Source organism: Pagrus pagrus (assembly GCF_965226575.1).
Source record: "Pagrus pagrus genome assembly, chromosome: 12".
NCBI lineage: Eukaryota > Metazoa > Chordata > Actinopteri > Spariformes > Sparidae > Pagrus > Pagrus pagrus.
Window position 1 is genome coordinate 15,269,697 of NC_140196.1, and position 23,212 is coordinate 15,292,908.

Here is a 23,212-nt window from a genome sequence, read left to right on the forward strand (position 1 = left end):
TAAAAAACAAATATCCATCAGCACTCATGTTGCTGCAATACCACAAAGCTGCAGGTTGACAGCTTGCCAATCTGAATTTGGTATATGCACCATACAAGCAAAACATCAGAAAAATACATATATCAAGTTTTAGATGTGTTAGACACATGGGCCCATGACAAGACAGGACCTCGAGAAAATGTTTATATTATGATACAGGAGGGCACAAAATCCCTCCTCAAGATTGCAATAAATCAAGTCACCACATGCAGCGACCCAGAGGGCCTTTGGGGCCACTGAGCACCAGTGCCATTTTCCTTTTTTGCCTGGTAGGTATTCCTGCCTTGCTTTTTTCTAATATGAACAGTCTACAAATGAAAAGAAAATAACACTACTGATTGGATTTCATTAAACACAGCAGTGAGCTGGCAGGCAGGGCGTGCTGGCATACAGGGGGAGTAAATGGGCCCATAACAGGAGTGTGAACGTTACCACCTGTGCCTGGTCAGATTGGAGGGCTGTTTTTTTCCATCAGTGCAGCGAGCCTGCCACCCTGACTCATCCAGTCACAGCTAAGTTAAACTATATGTTCCTACCTATAACCCCTCAGTGCCAGTCACTGCTCGGTTCACCCTGATGCGGTGACCGATACGGAACACCGACAGGCGGAACCACGACCCGTCGCCGCTCGTACCCGCTCGGTTAAGGGGCGTGTGCGCACTCCCGAGACACCAGGAAATATGGCGGCGCTCATGACTCTCAGTCAGGTAACAACTCTGAATAGCTCAAGAAAAGTCTCAAATGTTGATATTGATCATTATCAGGTGAAAGTGACAACCGTTGTATGGCCTCACCACACCTCTACTTTATAAGCTTGGTTGAATATTGGCCATTGGGACCGTATTAGCAACGTTTCGGTGTCAGCGAAGTTAACATTGTTAGCTAGGTTAACTAAGGATAGCGAAGTTATTGTGCGTTTTTATGGAAGAAAGAAGCTACTATCACAAGTAAAGTAGTAACGTTACTTAGCAGCGAGGGTGTTACTAATGAACATAACAACATGGCTAACTAACTTATTAGCTAACCCTGAACAAGAACAGACCTAGTTAGCTAACGTTAGCTATCACAGCTGTGTTTTCTCCCAACGTAACCTCTTACGGACTAGCTAAATGATGCACTTTCTGCTAATGTTGAAGCTCTTTATGACTTTCTAAGACTTTAGCTTATTTTGTGTATGCGCTAGCTGACACACTCTCATCTGTAACTCAGCTGGTGTTGTATTTCTTTCCTGTCTACAGTTATCAAGTGGATTCCCAGCCTATGAGAGCTATTACAGACAGGTAAAACCGACGTTATTTTTAAATTCAGCTGAATATGATCTGTCACATGGAAACAACGTACAAACACTGTTATGTAACACTTTTTTAATGTTGATTCTTTGTAGCTGGATCCATTAAACACAGGCAAAATATCAGCTGGAGATGCAGCTCAGTTCCTCAAGAAGTCTGGGCTGTCAGACAGTACTTTAGGGAAGGTGGGTCACAAACTGACATACACGTGCACATAAAAACACTAATGTATTGAGTCAATAACATCTAAAAAAAAATGTTCTTGTCATTTTATTTTAGATTTGGGATTTGGCAGATTCAGAGAGAAAAGGCTATCTGGATAAGCGGGTAACGAATTTCTTCGTAGCTTTGCTGATGCTAGAGTTGATGATGCTGATGTGTGCATTAATCACCTGACTTGCATCGTTTCTTCCTCTTTTGTAGGGTTTCTTCATAGCGTTGAGACTGGTGGCCTCAGCGCAGGGTGGAAATGACATCAGCCTTAATAATCTCAACCAAAACTTGGCAGCACCCAAATTTGTAAGTGATTGACTGCCCTGATAAGTGTGATGTCCAGTGATGTGATAGGGAATGGGCAGGACTCAGTAAAAGTACTTCTGTAGCTCAAATGCAAATAAGAAATTGATTGACATTCAATGCATCCCTGACTGTCTTTTCCCCATCTTCACACAGTTGATACTGTGCTCTGCTTGTTAATGTCTTATCCTCACTTCATTTCTTTTTTACAGAGAGACACAAGCAGCCCATTATTAAGTGCTTCAACATCAGGGCCTGACTCACAATGGGCAATTAGGGTGAGTTGATACCATTTGTCAAGAACGCTCTTGAGAATAAAAGAAAATCAAGCTTGTCACCTAAACTTGAGATTTTTTTTCTTTCCCAGCCTGATGAAAAAGGGAAGTTTGAGGGCATTTTTGAGAGTCTGTGTCCTCTAAATGGTCTCCTCTCCGGTGATAAAGTCAGGCCAGTTTTGGTCAACTCCAAGCTACCTCTGGATGTGTTAGGAAAGGTGGTATTGCATGTTGAAGTGATGTAATACATACAACTGTAGCACAGTCTTTCTTGATACTGCATTAGCAATTCAAAGCTACTTGATATTGCTTGATATTGTTCCTTTTGTCATTTAATGTTTCTGTAGATCTGGGACCTCAGTGATGTTGACAAAGATGGACATTTGGACAAAGATGAATTCACAGTGGTAAGCTGGTGCCTTTTGTTAACTTAAAGTTTCACTGTCTGGGAAGCTAATAGTTGACTTTTAAAGCCAAGAGGAAAACAAAAGAAATAAATATATATATATATTTTGATATTAATGCATTGATATTTTATTAAGAAATGATGTGATTTCCCATTTTTTAGGCCATGCATCTTGTGTATCGTGCCATGGAGATGGAGCCTGTCCCAGCTACCTTACCCACTTCCCTCGTACCCCCTTCTAAAAAGAAGAAATTTGCAAGTGGTCTGCCAGGTGCTGTGGCTGTGCTGCCAGCTATGCCTGGGCTTATGGGTGGTCCTGCTCCACTCAAGGAGTCCCTGCGGAGCACTCCTCCTCTGGGCACCACTGGTCTCCTCAGCAGCAGTACTGTGAACCTCTCTCCAAAACACTCCTTTAAATCCAGCCCACCGGTATGTTGCCGCACTTGTGTTTCTCTTCAGGTGTTGATGTAGGCGTACTGACTGTATCACTGCATTGATCAGTCTATAAAGTATGAAGAGCTCTTTCTTAGGACTGGGTGATATGGTTAGGGTTAATATCACAATATTATTAGGAATACATTTCCTATGCTGCTATTAATTAAATAAATTGAATCATTTTCAGATTTCTCAGGGTCAGGGTCTTCTGACAGAGGTTGCCATACACTATACAGCCCTGCGACAATGTGATTTGTGATTTGGGGCTATATAATAAAATTGACATGACTTAAATCCTAGTATAGAAACTATGATTTCATAGGAAAAAAACAAAATCACAAAGAAAATAATCAAACTAATGTTCAGTGCAATGATATACTACTGCATTACGATGATCTACTTTTTTGGATTACATCAAACAATGCTTCATTCATGTAAAACAAAAACCTTTATTAGTATTTAATAACAACTTCCTCAGAAAAATTAATTTAGACAGCAGAATTTTGTGAAAACATAACATGATATGATCATATATTCTCATATAATTGTACTGAAAGTTGATGAATGTTAATATTGAGTTAACACTCTCCACTCTTGTTGATAAGTTGCTAGTTGATGTTCACAAATCTTGTTTCGTTCTTGAGGGAGGAAACAAGACTCGGGTGTTATGCCTGCTATTCTAGTTTCACAAGGCTGTCTTACTGAATATGTTTTTCTGTTTTTTTTTAAATGCATGCTTCGTATATTGCTCCAGCAGTATAATTTAGTCCAGGATAATCTTTGGATACATGAGAATGTCACTTTCTGAATGTGGGCTACTTATTGTTGAGTAGTTTGAGGTGAAAAACATTTAATCAGCTTGGAAAAATCAATACATTTATTTATCCTTGCTCCTCCATAATTAAGTGTCACATGGACACAGACTGGCATTTTGAAAAAACCAGCATTTCATGTATTGATTCTTTTCTGTTGCTAATGGGTAGACTTGTTTCACCACATTGTTTTTAACATTGAGCACAGCCCAGTGTGTTTCTCTTCTCTCTCTTCCTTGTTATAGCTGTAGGGATTTTTCATGCATGACTTTCGGAGAAACAGGTTTCCTTTAAAGGGTCACACTTCTACATGGCTGTCAGGAAACTTGTTGTGTCCTCCTTGTCATGCCTCCCCTCTCCTACTTTAATTACCAGTTTAATTACCATTTCCCCAGAATTATAATTTCTTGTTTAACTTACCCAAGTTAGACTGTCTATATCAGATCTCTCAAAGTGAAAATGTCTCGCATATGTGCTCATTTAGTGACAGTAGCTTGAATTTAGACTCGGTTTCTGTTCAATTTGTCAATGACAAATCAACATGCTTTTTGTAGTAATGGTTGTTAAAGAAACCAGTACATTCTCATCCAGATTAGCTTTCTGACAAGACTTGTTGGTATATACAGTATAGTACATATTTTTTGATTCCTTGATCACCACATGCAGTTAATTTTTTTTTAAACCAGTATAATACATAAATATCACCTGTTATTGAAAAAATATACTCAAGGTTTAAGCAGATTTTGTCTCCCTCATCTAAAATCACAAAAATGTCATGTTTTGTTCATTCCAGCCAGCGGTGAACTGGGTGGTACCGGTGGCTGACAGGGAGAGATATGATGACATCTTCAAGAAAGCAGACACCGACAATGACGGCCTCGTTAATGGAACGGAGGTCATAGAGATCTTCATGCAGTCCAGTCTCTCGCAGACTATGCTGGCACAGATATGGTGAGACTACAGCTCAGTTCAGAACGATATCACATAAGAGAGCTCGAGGCCTAAGAAAACACAAGCAAATTTGACAATGCATGCATTTTTTTCTCTACAAATAATGATCGCTAGAACCAGTCTTACCAGAGCTTTTCCTCATACCTGGGTTCCTTCATAGGGCTGAGTCATCCATGTCAATGCTTAGCTAGTCTCATTAGGTCTAACCCAATAGCTCCATCTGGGGGACAATTTAAATTATTACATATTCTCCAGATTATGACTGCAACATAAAATGCAAAAAAAAGACAATGCTCTTAATGCCTATTTTATTCTTAGTTACTGCTTTATTAAATTCTGCACTACGCAGCTCAGGGAGATGCTTTGCTATTTTGTTGTTTTACACAGTGACAGTCATGTCTTGAATGATTTAAATGTGCCATATGGTGTACCAAATGGTGAGCTTTCAGAGGGCAGTGTTGTCAGTGGGTGTTGGGTATTAATACTCAGAAAGTGTACAGTATCTTATTTTTCAAGTGAAATTTCTTTCTCTCCGCAGGGGACTCGCCGACACTAAACAGACAGGAAAGCTGACCCGGGAGCAGTTCTCTCTGGCCATGTATCTGATCCAGCAGAAGACCACTAAAGGCGTAGACCCTCCCTCCACTCTTACCCCAGACATGATCCCTCCATCAGAAAGGACTGCGGCTTCAGCAGCGGGCCCTGTGAGTCCCCACTGCAACTACTGCTTAATTTTTCAATAGCCCTTTTTTACTGAAACGCTTCCTATCCTCTAAAGCAAAATGTTTCACTTGCATCTGTACCTGAAGATTCTTATGTTTCTCTGCTACTATATGCATTTTAAATGGTGAGTTCTGCTTTCTGGCTTTTCAGCCTTGCCTTGCAAAACTGTTTTTATTCCTGCTTTTGCTTTTTTTGAGCTCTTTTCTATCCTGTCTAACAGAGCTATGCGGGGTTTATGACATCTGTGAGACCTGAATATGCTGCACTAGCTAATGTGCGCAGAGTGAGTAGTTGAACTTTGTGTCACAAGGTGGCGCTTTTGTTCTGTCATATTCTTTGTCTCAGTCTGAAGCAGGTGGTATAAAGAGGGACCATGTTCATTGTCTTATGTATTAGTTTCCAGTTTATTATATATATATATGTATATATAGTATTACACAGAAATCCTTAAATCTCGTTTACTCTTTGCAACATATTTGTCATGCCCTTTCCCCAAATTTGTCTTTTTAAACCTCAACTGTGCTATAGGCAAACACTGCCACCTGCTGCTGTTTCATCAGTAATGGTCTGTCACAGCAACCATCTCAACTCATGTCTTAAGTTGTGTCATTTCACTTTAAACTCACCCATGGTTGAAGAGGCCTTTTATCTTTAAATAAACACCATAAGATGTTTATTATTTTGTTATTTTTAAGCCAAAGATGTGTTTATTAAGGCCTGGCCTGGTTTTCCCAATGGAGAGATGTCATTTTTGAATTTGACAATTAAATTTTTGTGTCCGACCATCAAAACAGACATCAGGCTGCAGCTTCTCATTCTGTATAAAAGTCTGAAAAAAAGACAAATTATGAAGAAGCTTGCTTGCTTTTTTCATTGTTATGATCAATGGCCACATGAACAACCATTTCAGCTGAGGTACCTTAAATGCATAGGTTCAATAGCTAAGGCCTCCACATGACAGAAAATCTGGTCTTTTGTGTTGGTTATGATATGAAAAAAGCAAGAGCTTTCAAAAAATACATTACAAATAGATACTCTTTTGTAATTCTTGCATAAGTACTAGCATTATCTCTATTACACAGTTCCCCTTTTGAGGAACATGAAAGTTAACTTGAATGCTGGTGAATAAGCCAGATTTCACTGTAGTGTTAAATTCTTTCAATTCTTTTGCATTGTCTTGTCTGTGCATTTCTCCTTATCCACGTATTGTCTGGGACTCTCGCTCCCTCCATAGCTGTGCGAGGTGTTTGTGTGTTTCCTTCCTGTGTCTTTTGTTTTGTTAGACGTATCTGCAGGGTGCTCCCCTCTCCCCATGCACACCATTCATGTCCCCTCTGCTCTCACCCTCCTCTCCCTCCTTTTTGTCCCCTTTCCCTATTTGAACATTTGCTCTCCTGTCCCCTCTTTCTGGCATCGTTTTGTCACTTTTGTCATCTCTGCTCTCACCTCTTGTCACCCTCACCTCCACCTTCCTCCTCTCGTCTCCCCTCTCTCACTCGTCCGTCTCCTTCTCTCGCCTCAGGACAGCGCCAGCTCCACGGGGTCGGCCGAGCTGATGGGCATCAAAGAGCTGGATGACCTCAGCCAGGAAATAGCTCAGCTGCAGAGGTGAGCCCCTGCACTCTGAGTAGCAGGAGAATAGCTTTGTTTCTCTTCCTCTGAGAAAAAAACAAGGGGAGGTTGCCTTGAAGTCATGTTCAGGATCAAAATTCTTTTAAACTTTTATAGTTTATATGTTTTCATCAAATAATGTTAATCTTTATTGAACTAGAAACTCAGGTCAGCTTTTATTATTCTTAGAGAGACTTGTGAAGAAAGCAGATCACAATGGAGCCTTGCCTTGGGCCAGTCGGAGAACATTTCAAAGTCTAAGTCATCATTAACATGTGGAGTCAAATGATTTGTATTTAATGAGAGGCAGTACTGCAGTTATTATACTGATACCTTAATTAAGATATCTTACATTCATGGAAAGTTGAAATTGAAGTAAATGTAGCAAACTTTCTGGACCTTTCTGGATTACATAGAGAAATATATTTCTTATTATTGGGTATGCCTACGCTGATACACTAAACATTCGTATCTCTTTCGGTCAGATAGTATTTCTGGTATATTTTCACAAAGTTCATAGGAAGAATGCTGATTAAATGTTTGAAACTGATACCTTCTCTTTTGCTGTTTTCTTAACGTTTAGTCCTCAGGAAATCCCTCTGTGTCCACATCATGCCAAAAGCAGTATCTCAAGACGACTCTGAAATATTCTTTTGTCTTTTGTTTATCACATCAGGACAATTTATACAGCGTGAAGTAAAGTAATCATCAAGTGAAGTGTGTCTTTGGCATGATTGCAGTTTTCTTTTTTCAAGAATGTTTAAAAAAAAATGTTTGAAAGACAAAGTTTTGTCAGGAAGTAATAACACCATTTGTTTACTTACCGTGCTCTTCTTCTGTGTTGCTCAACCTTAGAGAGAAATTCATTCTGGAGCAGGAGATCAGAGAAAAGGAGGACACCATCAGACATCAAAATAGTGAAGTTCAGGTAAGGCTGAGCCAAAATCCTTTTCAAGTCCTCTGTTAAAATATCAGCTGGGGATCAAATAAATATTGTCCATGACTGGATAACAGCCTTAAAGTACATAGTGTACATTCAAATGTGCAATCTTATGAATCCATCCATTATGGACCTTTTTTGGCCATCCAGACCTGGTATTAAGATCAGTCCTGAGTGATCCAATCACAAGTGGACAGTTTTAAGTCCGTCAGCTCAAATTGACCACTTGTGATAGGATCTCACTATCTCACGGATCCCTATGTGCAAATAAACACATCAATGGAACAAATGGATACGATGTTTTTTACACAAAGAAAATTATTTTGCAAGAAAAAACATTTGCTGAATTAAGAAGAAGGCACAAAGTGTCAAAAAATAGCCTACATTTGGTTACTGTTGACTGCATTTGTGGAATTTGGCATGTTTACTGTCAACAAAATAAAACATTTTTGAATGTATTTAGTGTAAAAAGTTGTTATGAAATCAGTTGAAACGGTGTATACTTAAAACAGACGTTGGGAGGTAAGACACACTTAGGACACAAAAGCACACAGGCTGTTACAGCAGTGCCAGGACAAACAATGAAAGAAACTTCTAAATGTTTTGCATGTAATGGAAAATGTACAAGAGGGCAGGAATGATTTACAATTTACCCTTGTCGTCTTGCTGAGTTTGTCAGGTTTCTCCTCATTCAACAACTCTTAAAATCACACACTTTGTTCGGAGGAAATGTGGATATTGCCATTACTATATGAAAAAGACAGTGTTCACAAACATCTGTTGCTAACACTGACAGGATAAGAGAGCCCACAAATGTCATTTGCATTACAGTGAAAGTCATGGAAATCAGACAGTGTGTACTCCATTCTTCCTGTTGTCGTGTCTTCTTGTTGATGTTTCACGAAGGACCTTAGTTGGGTAGGCAGTCCTTACACACTGCTACAAGAATGTGGTCACAATCAACCCAGTCCACCTCCATATCCGAGTGATCAGATCTCACATGCATCCTCAATGCGTCTTGGTGGTGTTCACAACTGTTCTTAGAGATGTCCACTTGTGATCAGATCACTGAGGACGGATGTGGATACCAGGTCTGAACAGTTTCGCTAACGTTGACTGTACTAGCTAGTCCCTTGTTGATTTCCACCCAAATTATACAAATTGGATTTAAACTAGTTTGGAAGGTAATAGCTCAATTAAGATACTCAGTATCCATGCAACCACCTGAGTGTGCATGTGTGTGTGTTTGGTGGACCCTCAGGACATGCAGGATGGATTGGACAGGGAGAGCAGCAGCCTGCAGGACCTGGAATCGCAGAAGCAGGTTGCACAGGAGCGACTAGAGGAGATGGACCAGCAGCGCTCCAAGCTAGAGGGAATGCTCAACGACGTCAAGCAGAAGTGCCAGGAAGAGACCCAGACGGTTAGAGACTTGAAAATGCAAATATTAACACAAGAAATAGTGTTGTATTTCATATTTTGTTCCTTGTGACATGGTTACTTATGTGCAGTTGTTATCTTGTTGTGGTGCGGTGCATTTTTATGAAGCGCATAATGGCATTTTTGGAGTGCAATACCAGATATCAATCAGTTAGTCAAACAGTGAGGGTAAGCGGATGTTAAATTTTGTTTGAAAGAAAATGCTGCACAGTTTTAATTCTGAAATAGTCATTGAGTGTTTGAAAATACTGCAGCTGTTAATATGTTTTGCCTACTTTTTAAATTTTTTTTTTTCGAGGGAAATGACATGTTCTGAGTTGAAGCACTGCATTGCTGATTCTTTGATTAAGTTGAGTCGAGATATATTTTTTTAAAGTAAATCAACTGAGGGCCATTATGTTATTGTAAGGCCAAACTTTAAAAATGTTGCTGCTTTGATCTGTCCTTTGATCTGAAACCTACATCTGATGTAAAGTAGCGATGTACAGCTATTGAACTGTTACACATTTGATTAACTTTTTTTCCTGCTTTCACCCTCTAGATCTCATCCCTGCAGAGCCAGATCCGCTCTCAGGAGACCGACATCCGCAGCCAGGAGGATGAAGTGAGTCGCACCAAGGTGGAGTTGAGCCGGCTGCAGGAGGAGGAGGCCCAGTTGGAGCAGAGCCTGCTCTCTGGTCGGGTCCAGCTGGACAGCATCGTCAAGTCGCTCAAAACCACTCAGGACGAGATCAACCAGGTCAGTGCAGACAGAGTAACTGCAGGTTATATTAGGATGTTCTGCCACATCTAACCTAAAATGCTCTCTGGTCAACTTTTGTGGTATAAAGATTGGTTGCTAAGTAAGAAGGATTTTGAGTTGATAGAAATTAGGTTCCTGTGGAGGTGGAAACGTTTGCATTTTCATGTATATTCTGTGGAATTGCTGGCAATGGTTTTTACAACACTGCAATCTCACTTTTCGGAAACATTAGTTTTACTTTTGCTTCTATGACCTTTGTGCCAAAGTATTTAGCATGCTCTGCAGCACACATGCTTGAACCACACTGAAGTGAAACCATCGTATCACAGTGGTTAAGTTTTTTTTTTTAACGACTTAACCGCTCACCACCACTTACATACTGTAAATAGCAAAAACTAGCGAAGGTAAATTCATAAGAAATAAATCTATTTTCATGTAGTAACACGCAAATTCTAATTTGGTTTGCTTTGCTTTTTTTTTTTTTTTTTTAAATGTGGTCTGAAATCAAATCGGCCAGGTCTAAAATTTACCAGTTTCTGGACGGAGACAGTGAAGGAAATCCAACAAATGTATTTAACTGAATCAGATATAGATTAAGCAGTATTTTGTGTGTTTTGTAGGCTCGCAGTAAGCTGTCGCTGATTCAGGACAATCAAAAGGAGGTGACCAAGACCATTGAGCAGTACAACAGTGCTCTGAGCGACATCAACGGGGGGAACTTGAGCAACCTGCCGGACTTAAGTGAAGGGTTTGCTGAGAGGGAGAATGGCGGTTTCAGAAGTGCGGTGAGAAGATCATGAATATTGCCTCTTCTTTACCATAGGACTTTTTAGGACATAGGACCTTTTTCTCCTAAAGGGTATTAAAATGCCTCAGAGGAATGTAAACCTAAATATGGTCATGAAACCATTTTTGTTTCCCAGCTTCGTAGTCCCAAAGGTTTAAGTGTATACTTAAACTTATGCCATATGTTACCATGTTTATTTGGTCTGTGTAGAAAGTAAACATGCTCTTTTTTATAACTGCTGTACTACGGTTAGTAACTTTGTTTTCTGGATACATTCATCAGGATGACTCATTTAAGTCAAAGATAGCCATGTTCAACAATAACAGTGCTAAGGAGCCTCCAGCAGACCCTTTCCAGACAGAGGACCCCTTCAAATCCGACCCCTTCACAGGTTTGAACACCTTCTTGCATCTTTTTGAGATTTTTTTCTTCTTCCGGGATTAAGGTTCATCTCTGCTCTACCAACTGTGGTTGCTGGTAATAAAAACCTGCACTGATTGCGAATCTCTGTGAAAAAGCACCGGCATTGAAGATGCAAAATTGTGGCGTTTAAATGAAATGGAAAGTTTGTATGTACCTGTCTGTTGGAATTCATGCTTTGGACAAAAATCAAAGAAAGTTTAGATTAATTCTTTTCAGAGGCTGAAGATGATTAAAGTCCGTACGTAAATCCCTCTCCTCTCACTGTGTTGTCCATTTTCGTAGATCCATTCGGAGGAGACCCTTTCAAAGAGAGCGACCCCTTCAAAGGCACCTCATCTGAAGATTTTTTTAAGAGAACAGACAAGCCAGACCTGTTTGGATCCCCAGACCCCTTCGGTAGAAGACCCACACCGCCAGCTAAGGTATTGATCTCTGTATTACTCAGATGATGTTTGTTGGAAGTGCTAATCATGGTTCTTTTGTATGCAGTGTGACTGTGAGAAACCCAATGCTCTTTTGTCAAACTTCAGAATGATATTTTCTCTGTTTGATGACTTGCTGTAATTATCAGTGCTGATAGAAACAAGCTCTGACCCGTCTTCACTATTGTAGATAATTAGAAAACCAAACAGGAACCACAAAGAGAGATTTCTGGTGGTTATGCAGATATTGGTCAGTGTGTGTGTGTGTGTGTGTGTGTGTGTGTGTGTCTGTGTGTGTCTGTGTGTGTGTGTGTGTGTGTGTGTGTGTGTGTGTGTGTGTATTTTAAACAAGCTCTTTTGAACAGCTTACTTATTGTACTTGTGCTTTGCTTCTTTGTTTTTCTCAGCCAAGTGCCTTCAGCAGTGGTGACCCTTTCACATCAAACAGCCCCAAACTAAAGGATTCAGGTAGGTTCAGTGTGGGAAAGGTTACTTACTAGGTTGAAGATTTCAAGTCACGCTTATAAAATGCAATAAGTAATGGAACTATTTTAATTAATCAAAGTAATGTTCCTTATTACTTTTCTAACAAATGTTTTAACCTGGGCAATACAGCTGAAAAGTCCTAAAACCTACATTTAAAGCAGTTACTGTACCTTACCTGTATATGTTCCTAACATTTTACATCAAAATTAAGAATCTGACACCATTCTTACCAATGGAAGACAAGTTTTACACTGTACAGTATTGTTAGAGACCTCTTCTGATGATTTTTAAGGAAAGAGTGTTGAATTTCCAAGGCGTTCTGTCCGACGACATGGCAACTGCCTTGACGTGGCCGGCTGATCGCAGGCGTGGCAGACTCAGGTTGTCTAAAGCGACGCGTATAGTCATCAAAGGATGTTAGTACATAGAGAGAGACTCAACTTCTTGCCTTATATCATTTTGAAAATAGCCCTAAAGTCTCTCAGTTGAGCTTTTATTGGGTTTCCTGTGTTACGTGTTGTAACTGTATGAAGTAGGTTGATAAAGATTCACTGTTTTTGCCATTCATTGTTCTAGTCATTTTGAAGATGTAAGTTGTATATTTTTTTCTATTGCAATGACTGTGGTCAGGAAGGTAAGATGTAATGGTGCTAAAGTGGAACGCACTGTTCGCTGACTATGTGTGACTTTGTCAAACAAAGCGTAAGTGCATAGTCATCCCTGTACTATATACGTGCAGATTTTCCATTCAGATTTCCCAGAATCTGACTGTTATTAAAAGAGCGTTAAAGAAGGTTCTAGTTGTGAAACCCGTCTCAAAGAGTCATTCTTTGCCATTCTGGGTGACGTTAGATTTAGATTTTATTTTTGGGGGGCATCAAGGGCAAACAATTTTTACTCACTGTGGCTTCAATTTTTCCTGTGGTGTAGGGCTATTTTTAGTCGAGTACCTACGCATTTAACTACTGGCCAACTAAAAATACTCCCCCCTACCCTGGAAAAACAGGAGGCTTGTTGGAGCCAAGCACAACAGAAACTCTGTGACTGCAGGTCCCGCTCTACTAGAATACACTGCCACTCCTTTTAACCAGTTCTCTGCTGCCTCTGTCCTGTCTTTATATCTGCTGCCATTGAACTGCTCTGCCTCATTCGGTACGGAAGTTGTTTTAAGTTAGTGGCTACCTCTGGTCGATGCTCTGCAACGCTACACACCTTCAGAGGAACACAGAGGCAACTGTAGGCCTGAGCTGACTTACTGTGCGTAAAAGAAAACACTGCGTACTTCACATGAATGGGGTCTCTTGTGGTCGCACTCTTACAACAAACATATTCTATTACAATGTTTTGTTTTTTCACTGTAACCAGCTGCAGTTTGCTGTTTTTTTCATTAAGCGGCATACCACCGAGCTTCAAAACAACCCGGGCACAGTTCTGGTTAACAGTACACCAACTGACGCCTTTAATTAGCTGATGAGATGCATACGTCAGGCTAAACAAAACCTCCGCTTTCCAGGTTTTTAGCAAAATGTCATGGAAAATTAAACGGTCATGCCACATTCCCCTCTCTGAAAATAGCATGCAGGCCTTTTACAGAATAAGCAAGATGCCGAGATGACTTTGAATGTGTGGTTCAGGGGCTGAACTTAGTTATAGTTTCTGGCTCTTTCCATAAACATATTCAAATGTTCCAAATGCATTTCAATGTACTTTTGTCACAGATGTGTTTGGGACAACGGACCCCTTTGGAAGCAGCTCTTTTGGAAGCAAAGGGGGCGGATTTGCCGACTTTAGTCAGATGTCAAAGGTAAGCTCTGGAGACTGTTGGAGTTATGAATCAGTTGCACCATAAAGCATCATTTTCCACTTTAGCTGTAGAAAGCTGTGTTGTTATTTTTACTCTCATCATGAGTGATTTCTTGTTTTTCTGCCAATTTATCACACTTATGAAAACAATCTCTTTGGTTTGAGGCCAGGGGCTTTAGATTTTGGCTGACATTTCTGTTGGAGTCATCACTTTGTGTGATAGTTGAAGGATTTTTTTTTTCCTCTTTTCCCTCGTGTGTGAACAGAAGTCGGACAACCCTGTGCTCCCATCAAAGAAAAATGTGCCTAACCGGCCTGCACCTCCCTATGGTAGGCCCTGATTGTGTGTGTGTGTCTGTGTGTCTGTCTGTGTGTGTGTGTGTGTGTGTGTGTGTACATGACTGTACTTGAAGCTAAACTTGCGATTAATGGTTCTGTGATTTTTACTATTGGCATGTAATGTTGGTGTCAGTACATTACAACAACTTTCATTTGCTCTTTGTCACTTTTAATGGTTGCAGCATGTCACTGAAATGTAATGGCACCTACATTTTGTAGTTTGATTGACTGCTGTACTTTTCAATGGAAAAAACCAAAATACTTACCTGTTAAGCTGCGAGGCTACAGAGATAGTAATTTTTTCTTTTGAAGCTGTAAACAGGAAAGCGGTTGGTAGAGGTTTGGCAACACTGAGTTTCTAGTGGTTTCCCTCTTGTGAGTGTTGTTAAGACATTTATATAATAGTTACATATTTAACTAATTAAATTATTCTCTCCAACAGTTGAAATCACCAGTGCAGTGTTCAGTTAAACTTGAATAAATTGATGTGGCTGCTTTTCTCTGCCTTTTGGATGCATTTAACCTCAGGTTCATCTTGTTTGTGTGTACGTTCACACAGTCACCATCTACCCACAGGCCATGCCCAACACGTGCACTTCCGCTGTGACCTTGCACTTGTTCTTTTAGCAGAAGCCACAGCGTGAGAAAGTCGGTGTTCCCCTTTGCTTTGCCACACAGAAAGGGCGAGAGATGAGTAGCCGCAGTTAGCCACTGAGCAGGCTGCCTCATTTGTGATGAGGAAGTGAGAAGCCCACTCTCGAAGTCATTGGCAGTTTGTTTGCTTCACAGGGACAAGTGCACAATATTTTTTATCCAGTTAGGCAGTTATTTAGTTCTTTACTGACAGTTGTGTTGCATGAACTGTTCAAATATTTAGTTGTTTTAATAGAGCACAGTATTTAAATTTGGAATTGCTACAGCTGTTCTTTATAAGATAGTGGAGTCCTTTGTTTCCTTGAAGCCCTTCATTTCGCAGTTGCAGCCAATGTGGCATTGGTGCAAAAAGTTCTCGAGATGAGTAATTATGGCCACAATGTAATACCATCAAAATAGGAAACGTGTTCAAAGCTTACTGTAGACAAGGGTGTGTCCGTCTTTTACAATTATGTGTTCCAAAAAAGCTGTGCTTTGCTTGTTAAGCCTCAATGCACCAGTGAGCCTTACTCAAAAAATGTGGTTAACACCTTTTTTGAACCAATATCGCTTTCCCCTGGGTGACTACTCTGCAAAGCTATCAGTTTTGAGCTGTTGGCTTCCTGTGAAAAATGCAGCAAGACAATATTACACACTAACTTCAAAGGTGTGAGCATATTTTCCCAAGGGGCTATGAGCTGAGGAGAAGGCACTATCGTATGTAATCTTACCTGTATTTGGTGTTAATTTTAATGTCTCCCTCCTCCAGTAGGTACGTTCAGTTTGACTGCATCAGAGCCGATCCGGAGTGACAGTAAAGACTCTTTTGTTACGACACACTCGAGTAAAACATCCAAAGACTGCCCCGTGGGTTTTGCAGATTTTGGCTCAGTGAGTTTAGTCTACTTACAGTTTCCTGTTGGGTCAAGTATCTTTGTCTGCATGAGCTGCTGATCTCATGACCTCACTCCTCAGATTGTATAGCTGAAGGCTCAGAGGTGTCCACTGGACCTAGTTCTGTTAACTTTCCCTCACACAGTGGCTTAAGAAAGACATCACAGGGCCGCTGTGCTTCCTGGCTGTTGACTAACAACTGACAGCAAAACTGAGAGACTTGGACAGTCCCAGTACTTGTGTCAATCTTGTCGTTTGTTGCCGCCGTCCACCTGGTTAAGGGGCTTTTGCATGCTTGCTGTTGTCTCTGGCTCCAGCCTTTGACAGGAAGTCAGGATTTATACACTTTGAGTCAGCGAGTTAGTGAACTTGCCCGGTCAGGTAGCACTCGAGGAGCATTTTTCAAGTCTTGAAGTACAGGCTGAAGGCTTATTTGCTGTCAAAGCATGACATGCCTCGAAGCACAGCACAACAGAGTAAATCTGCCTCTTTGTCCTCTGTCTTCCGCTTCTTTGCCATCATGTGTAGCCAAACGAGCGTGTTCTCAAGTGCAGAAGTGATGCATGCAGCTTTTTTTGTCTGGTTTGTATCATTTGACATGACATGAATTTATTGTATCCCCTATGATGCCAGCATGACAGTTGTGAAAGGGATATGTGGGGTTTTTTTTTATATCGAGCTCTGTATTGTAATTTTTGTTTCTCTGCCAGGATCTGAGTATGGCAAGGTAAGACTGTATAAGGGTGTGGTGGTCAATCCTTTGCATGTGAAAATCCTGTCCGCACTGCAAAATCTTGAGTACGGTGATTCATGAACACCATTATTTTTTAATAAATATCCCGAGTCACATTGATCCAAGCACTAGATGTTTTACGGGAAATGTGTGATTAGTAATTCATGGCAGTAGTATTTCACTGTGTAGAGAGCTGTTTTTTTTTTGTTTTTTTTTTAGCTTTTAGTGTCGCTGTCTTAAGCTTGTTATGTGACGTCCAAGTGAAATCTAAACTGCTATTTTTTTGCATTTGTTTTTCTCGATTTACTGCTATATATCAAATCATTTCAGCTGTGTTCCACGTAGTTTTTGATGTTCTGCCTAATTAGAAACATTTGATTTTGAGATTTGCATCCCATGCCACGCTTTCGCCCAGTGACCTCTCTCTGTTTGTGTTCACATTTCAGCCCGATTCTCTGCGTTTTTGTCCACATCTAATGTTTGTTTCTCTGCTCCAGTTTGGAAGTGAGAACCAGCAGCTGGAATGGGCCAAGCGGGAGAGCGAGCGTGAGGAGCAGGAGAGGCTGAGGAGGCTGCGGCTCCAGGAGCAGCAGGACCTGGAGCTGGCCATCGCTCTCAGCAGAGCCGACATGCCCAGCTCCTGACCAGGCATGACCCACCACAGCTTTTAGTCCTCCTCCTTGTGCCATACAGTGCTCACTGTCCACAGGCTCATGACAACAGCACAGACACTGGCCCGACATGACTAGCAGCCCCTGTTACCAATTTGTGTGAGACCAGCGATTCTCCAGCAATGACTGGACTCATGTCAAATGACTCCACATTTAGCAACCAGTTTAGGTTCATTGCTCCCAAACTACATGGCAACTATAATCAGGGACAATACGGAGCCACTTGATTTAAGCCTGGCTTCATCCTGCAAAAACATAGCGATTTAACGCAACCCCAACCAGCAGGGTACTCAACTACAACCTATATCTAGCTCCATATGTTGTTATGGCTAATCACCCTGACTTACCCCAAAGCCTTCCTGTTGCACGAAAAAAATTACCTTTTAAGAATACTTTACTGTTTTATTTATATACACAAGCAATGAATCTGTGGTGTATGAAGTACTTGTAAAATGCACTGTGTAAACTGTTTTATATAACCTTTAATTACTCAGAAAAACTTCCCAATTGAAAGTCAGATCATACACGCTAACAGTTCTGTTGGCTTATGATTGAGCTTGTCCAATTTCAAATGTTTTTTTCTTGAAGCAACTCCTTCATGTACTGTAAATATTGTTAGATGATGAAGTCTTGGAAGAGCGGAGTCCATCTTTTTAAAAAAACAATTCTGTCTTAAAGGACTGGAGCTTAATGATCAGATCATCAGTGGCATGATTTCAATTTTTTATTTCAAATGTTACAAGTGTTTCTCGCCATTTCTGCCTGCATGTGGACTTTTTATGGCCTTAAAGTTTTGAATATAATCAAACCCTCAACAGTAAAAAAATATGCTGTTTTGGGAGGCTTACTAGTCCTAACACAGCTTTGGTTAAATATGATTTCACCCTGAGTCATGAGTTGCCTCTCGTATTTACAGTAGTTAAGATGCTAGCGATAATCACTGAGGTCTTCCTTGCTTATGAACAAACATCAGTCCACCTGGAGTGCTGTTGCACGGTCCCTCTGATGTCAGCAGCTTGTGTTTGTCAAGTGGTTTTCTCATCGATTGGCTTGTTGCAACGCCCAAACAACTTGCACTCCCATACAACTAAAAGCCTCTATAAAATTGAAATAGTGTAAACCTACATTGTTTATACTGGTGCTGTTACACTTCGCTTTGTCCTCTTTGCTTTTTCACACTACCGCTGATGCACATGCGACGTAAGCTTCCAACTTTTCCCCTCATTTTTGAATCAACCATTGGATCTTTTTTCTTCCGCGGATTAGTTTTTTCACTCTTCATTCATGTCTTATGACCCAGTTGGAGGACATTTTGTTAAAAAACGCCTTAAAAATGTTGCGTCCGTATAATTGTCTAACACTAATCAGGTTTATTTGGCACATAATGTATGCACTGTATATTCCAGAGCGTACTGGACATGTACAGAGTGACAGCGCCTTATTTATCAACATATCAACGTTGTAACATGTAATATTGCACAGTATGTATGTGATTATAAAAACTGTAATAACTTTTAATTGAATAAAAGTGATTTTTAACATTCCTGGAAAAAGGTAAGTCTTGTCTGTTCAGTTAAATATTGTTCCAACAACTGAGAAAAAGTGAGCCAATTGGTTGTCAACGCAGGTCATGAATAGATTGTTACTTCCCACCTCTGTTTATTTCACAAAGTACAAGTACTTTGCCACTATACGTGATTTTTCAGGTACCTGTACTTTGCTTGAGTATTTATTTTTACTTTTACTTCCTACATTTTAACTTAAACATCTGTATTTTCTACTCATTATTGACTATTGATTATTTACGACCATTTATCAAACCAAAAAGTTGTGAAATTCAATTAGCTTTGCACAGAAATGGCCAGTAGAAATGTCCTTCAGAGGGATACTTTTTACTTTTATACTTTGAATACATTTCAGAGCCTGTACTTTCTTACTTTTACTTATGTTTTTACACAAGAATCTCTACTTCTGCTTGAGTAAAGAATGTGTGCACGTTTGCCACCTCTGAAAATAAATGTCAGCAATTAATACAGCAGTTACATATCTGAGAACCCCTCGAGCAACAGTGGCTCAGCTTTGCGCAGCCATGATGTGTTATGAAGGAGGGACTTTGCTCAACTCTATTCTTAGTTCTTGATCTGATACTAAAGAAAACACAGTGCAGTCAGACTGAAAAGAGTTTAAGGTGGATTGTTTATATCTCGTAGTTCTGCATTGATATTGGAACAAAAAAAGTGAAATGAGAGTGATACATTTGCATCGACCACTGCAGATATTTTTAACCCGGTGTGTACTTCCTCTTTTTTTTTTAAATATAAATTCTAGTAAAGTGTTGATGGACACAATTGATTCACATTTGCTGTCAACATTTTATTTTGATTGAATTTAAGATGTGACATTGGAGCTATGTGACACCACTTCTAATGAAAAGCGTGGTTTTCTGTCGAGTTTTAAGGTTTTCAAACCGCTGTAATGTGTCAATCTCTGTCCACGTATTTGAAGCAAAAAGTTTGATATTTATCTGCTTTTTGAAAATGCCATCTGGCTTTCATACATCAGCTCAGTGCTGTCTTTGATGCGGGGGAAGCAAATGCTCACTGACACCATGCAGACATGATATGCACGGACTCCGATACTTTGAAACTACAGTGTAGAGTGACTGTGTGTAATTGTAGTATTAAGGCCCTTTGATGTCCTACTATAATTTCTACCCATCAGAAAGGGAGTCTAAGGGCTCCCTGATGAGGGTTTGCTGTGCCCCTCTGTCCAGACGGCTCCCGGCTCACTCTGTAATTATGGAAATGGAGTGTTTGTATTTATAGGCTAAGCCCACAAGCGGCTGCCCTTCTCTGTCTCGCAGCTGCAAAACATCACAGTGGAAATCAAGTGCCCATGTTTTAAATTAAAGTGGGTATACAATGGCAACGTGTATAACCTATTTAGTGTAACTGAGCTGATGGTCTGCAGGCCTTGGGCTGGTTGTAAGCACAGTATGAAGCGTGTTGTTGAGTGGGTGGATGGGGTTCATTAAACAAGATGTGTGAAGGTAATGTAGCTTCAATGACTAAGAAAGTGTGACAAGTAAAGAGTTCACCAGTCAAAATGTCCAATTTCATTGTTTTTTAATATTTACAATAAATACATTTTACAGTATAAAATCCATGTACATATTTATATAAATTTAAGTGAAAAATAATGCACAGGACATCAAGCCCTGAGAGTGAGTAGAGGGGCTGGATCAGAGAGTTTCACGCACAATAAAAGACATTAACTCCAAATAGTAAGAAGCAATAAGATAAAAAAAACAACAAAAAAAACAAAACAGTTCAGGCCATTTAGACATTGAGGCAGTTTAAATAAAACATTGTCTTTGCACATGTTAGGCAACTTGTGTGTGCACCTCACTCCAACTGTCAACAAATACATGAACTATTTTGTGGCCATGTCGTTCTGTCATGAAGGGTTTTACAGTAGCACAGTCATAGAAAGGCACTTTTGTGTCAAACACAGCATTCCAGTTCTGTCAGAGAAGAGTAGTATATACAGGGCCAGCCCCTTCCTGGTCTGCCTGCTCTAAAGCAAACAAAGCTTTTCTAAAGCTTGTATAGAACCAAAGTAGTACCAGCTACGTTATTAGACAATAATAACACTAACATTTTTAAATTCAATATTAGATATAAAAAAAGACTTTGGTCATGTGGAGAACAATTTAAATAAAAAATACACCAGTTGGATCACAATAAAAATAGCACAACCCCCCCCCCCCCCCACCCCCCACCCCGTGAACCCCAAGTCCTTCTGAGGGCTCCTTCACATGTGTCTCTTCATGTGAAGCGCCAGATGGTCAGACCTGGAGAAGGCGCGCTCGCACAGGTGGCACTGGAAGGGCCTGTGTCCGGTGTGTTTGCGAAAATGACGGGTCAGCTCGTCTGAGCGGGCGAATTTCCATCCACAGCCTTCCCAGCTGCAGTGGTACGGCTTCTCACCTGCGAGGACAGAAGAATAAGAGATGATTAGTCAATGCTGAAACATAGTGTTGTGGCCTGCGCGTAATTGCGCACAGAGGTTGTCTTATTTATGATGGATTTGGGCTCAAACTTACCGGTGTGAGTTCGCAGATGTGCCTTCAGGTGGGAGCTCTTGGTGTAGGTTTTCCCGCAGCCAGCGAAGGTGCAGGTGTGCGTGGCTGTGCGCTTCCGCGGCCATGTGCGTCGGCCTCTCTTGGGTTTGGACTCCAGCAGCTCGAGGGGGGATGAGGGCGGTGTGAGCATCACCCTCTGCGCGCCCGGCTGCAGGCTGAGACCTTCATCGTACATGCCAAAGGCAGTGTGCGGAGCGTGGTAGGACATCTGCATCTGAGGAGCCTGAGGGTGGTGCGGGAAAGCTGCCGGCGTGTGATACTTCTGAGAAAAGTTCATGGGCTGGCACAGCTGTGCCTGGCAGTCTGAAGCTCCGTGGTCATCGGGGCTGAGTGGCGGGGTCATGTTGCTGGCTGCCCGCGGGGAGATGGCCACCCGGGGCTGCTCGAAGGACATCATGCACGAAACGTTTCCCTCTTGCTTGATTTTGCTGCAGCTCTGAGGCACCATGCCCAAAACGGGGCCGTAACCGTCCATGGGTGGCTCAACTTTGATTTCCTGGCGGGGAAAATGTCCCGAGTTGACATAAAATCTCCCCTGAATGCCGGGGTTGCGCGTAATGCCATAGCTGTGTGTTCCTTCACTGCGGAGCAGCTCCGTCATGAGGCTGGCGCCGTACGGGGGCGGCGGGGAGCGGTGGTCGTCTGCCTGGTAGGATGGCACCGAGCCTCCCGTTGTGTACATGCTGTGGTCAACTGTGCCCACAAATTCCGCCGTGTTGTCTGTGCCAGTCGTGTTGGAGAGAATAAAATCCAGATCCAAATAATTACTCAGATCCTCGTCGTCCTTTTTGTTGATATTGTCCAGGTTGTGTACCATTTCAAGCATGGAGCAGCTGCTGGAGATCAGTTTGTCCATGTCTCCTTTACACCTCTGAAAGAATAAAGAGACATGATGAGTATGATGTGGCTGTAAAGTAAAAATGTTTGAGAGATGCAGATGATTTCTACCTGGACAGTTACATTAGTAATAGTGCGTTTTATTCTCTTAAAATAAGGAAATAAGTTATTTGTTTTTGTTTTCCTAAAGAATATAAATTAGTTACAGCAGCTTTACGAGATAATTATAATAATCATAATATTACCGTCCTGGTGAAAACAGGTGAAACAAAGTGACACATCGGGTCCAGCTCCACATATTTTAAAACCAAACACAAGATTTCTTTTAACTTACGTTTTCCCAGGTTTTCTCTCTTTGGTTTGAGAATGTCGAAAATGACGGCAGCATCACTCCGGATAAGGCCATCGTTGGGTGAAATAATAACTATCTCTTGTCAAAGTCGCGTCTTGCCGCACCGCAGTCTGTGCGCCTATCTCACTGTCGCCGCTCCACAGCTGCGCTCCGAAGACATGAACAAGTTTAAAAGTGGTAGGAGGTCCTCCGAACCTTATAACCCTCTAACTCGAAGTTGCCTGGCCAATTGTGAGAGCTCAGGAAACAACGTAAAGTTTGGTAAATTTAGCTCTTTATAAAGCGGCTCCTGCAGGCAGCGGGTCTCAGTGCGCTGTGTGTCAGGCAGGGCAGCGCAGCGCAGCCTATAAAGTGCAGGTCCTCCCCCACCGGCTGATGACGCAGGACTCCACAGACCAACCCACCTGAGCAAGAGCTGGAAAAAAGTTGCGAGCACACGGGCAATATAGCAACCATAGATACTTACGTAATAAACTGAAAAGAACAAGCCTAATGACAGAAAAGTGCCT

The 23,212-nt window shown here is 41.1% G+C and overlaps 2 protein-coding genes across 5 annotated transcripts; one reads left to right on the forward strand and one right to left on the reverse strand.

Annotated features, from left to right (window-relative positions):
- Positions 1–644: 644 nt before the first annotated feature.
- On the forward strand, positions 645–18,914 carry LOC311266494 (epidermal growth factor receptor substrate 15-like 1). 4 transcript variants are annotated; one of them, XM_084368884.1, is made up of 24 exons: positions 645–746; positions 1,278–1,319; positions 1,424–1,513; positions 1,608–1,655; positions 1,752–1,847; positions 2,057–2,122; positions 2,212–2,337; positions 2,467–2,526; positions 2,688–2,954; positions 4,566–4,723; positions 5,262–5,427; positions 5,667–5,729; positions 6,969–7,054; positions 7,913–7,985; positions 9,259–9,420; positions 9,979–10,176; positions 10,800–10,964; positions 11,249–11,357; positions 11,672–11,811; positions 12,219–12,279; positions 14,016–14,101; positions 14,367–14,430; positions 15,842–15,963; positions 17,197–18,914. In XM_084368884.1, the coding sequence occupies exons 1-24, from the start codon at positions 720–722 to the stop codon at positions 17,341–17,343; spliced, it is 2,622 nt and encodes an 873-aa protein (XP_084225010.1). In that variant the 5' UTR covers positions 645–719; the 3' UTR covers positions 17,344–18,914. The 4 variants fall into 4 exon arrangements, with proteins under 4 accessions (XP_084225010.1, XP_084225012.1, XP_084225011.1 ...); XM_084368886.1 differs by lacking the exon at positions 15,842–15,963 and adding an exon at positions 16,677–16,693 and having other exon boundaries at positions 646–746; XM_084368885.1 differs by lacking the exon at positions 5,667–5,729 and having other exon boundaries at positions 646–746.
- A 2,235-nt stretch (positions 18,915–21,149) lies between these two features.
- Positions 21,150–23,006, reverse strand: klf2b (Kruppel like factor 2b). The gene is made up of 3 exons (XM_084369447.1): positions 22,686–23,006; positions 21,476–22,385; positions 21,150–21,359 (listed from the first exon to the last, which is right to left on the reverse strand). The coding sequence occupies exons 1-3, from the start codon at positions 22,755–22,757 to the stop codon at positions 21,184–21,186; spliced, it is 1,158 nt and encodes a 385-aa protein (XP_084225573.1). The 5' UTR covers positions 22,758–23,006; the 3' UTR covers positions 21,150–21,183.
- Between the last annotated feature and the right edge of the window lie 206 nt (positions 23,007–23,212).

Bases quoted from the DNA above. Each gene is read 5' to 3' on its own strand.
- LOC311266494 (XM_084368884.1), top strand. From the start codon at position 720: ATGGCGGCGCTCATGACTCTCAGTCAG. The intron at 1,848-2,056 runs GTAAGTGATTGA...TCTTTTTTACAG, and splicing joins ACTTGGCAGCACCCAAATTT to AGAGACACAAGCAGCCCATT. The intron at 2,123-2,211 runs GTGAGTTGATAC...TTTCTTTCCCAG, and splicing joins ACTCACAATGGGCAATTAGG to CCTGATGAAAAAGGGAAGTT.
- klf2b (XM_084369447.1), bottom strand. From the start codon at position 22,757: ATGGCCTTATCCGGAGTGATGCTGCCGTCATTTTCGACATTCTCAAAC. The intron at 22,386-22,685 runs GTAAGTTAAAAG...TTATTCTTTCAG, and splicing joins GAGAGAAAACCTGGGAAAAC to AGGTGTAAAGGAGACATGGA. The intron at 21,360-21,475 runs GTAAGTTTGAGC...CTGTCCTCGCAG, and splicing joins ACATCTGCGAACTCACACCG to GTGAGAAGCCGTACCACTGC.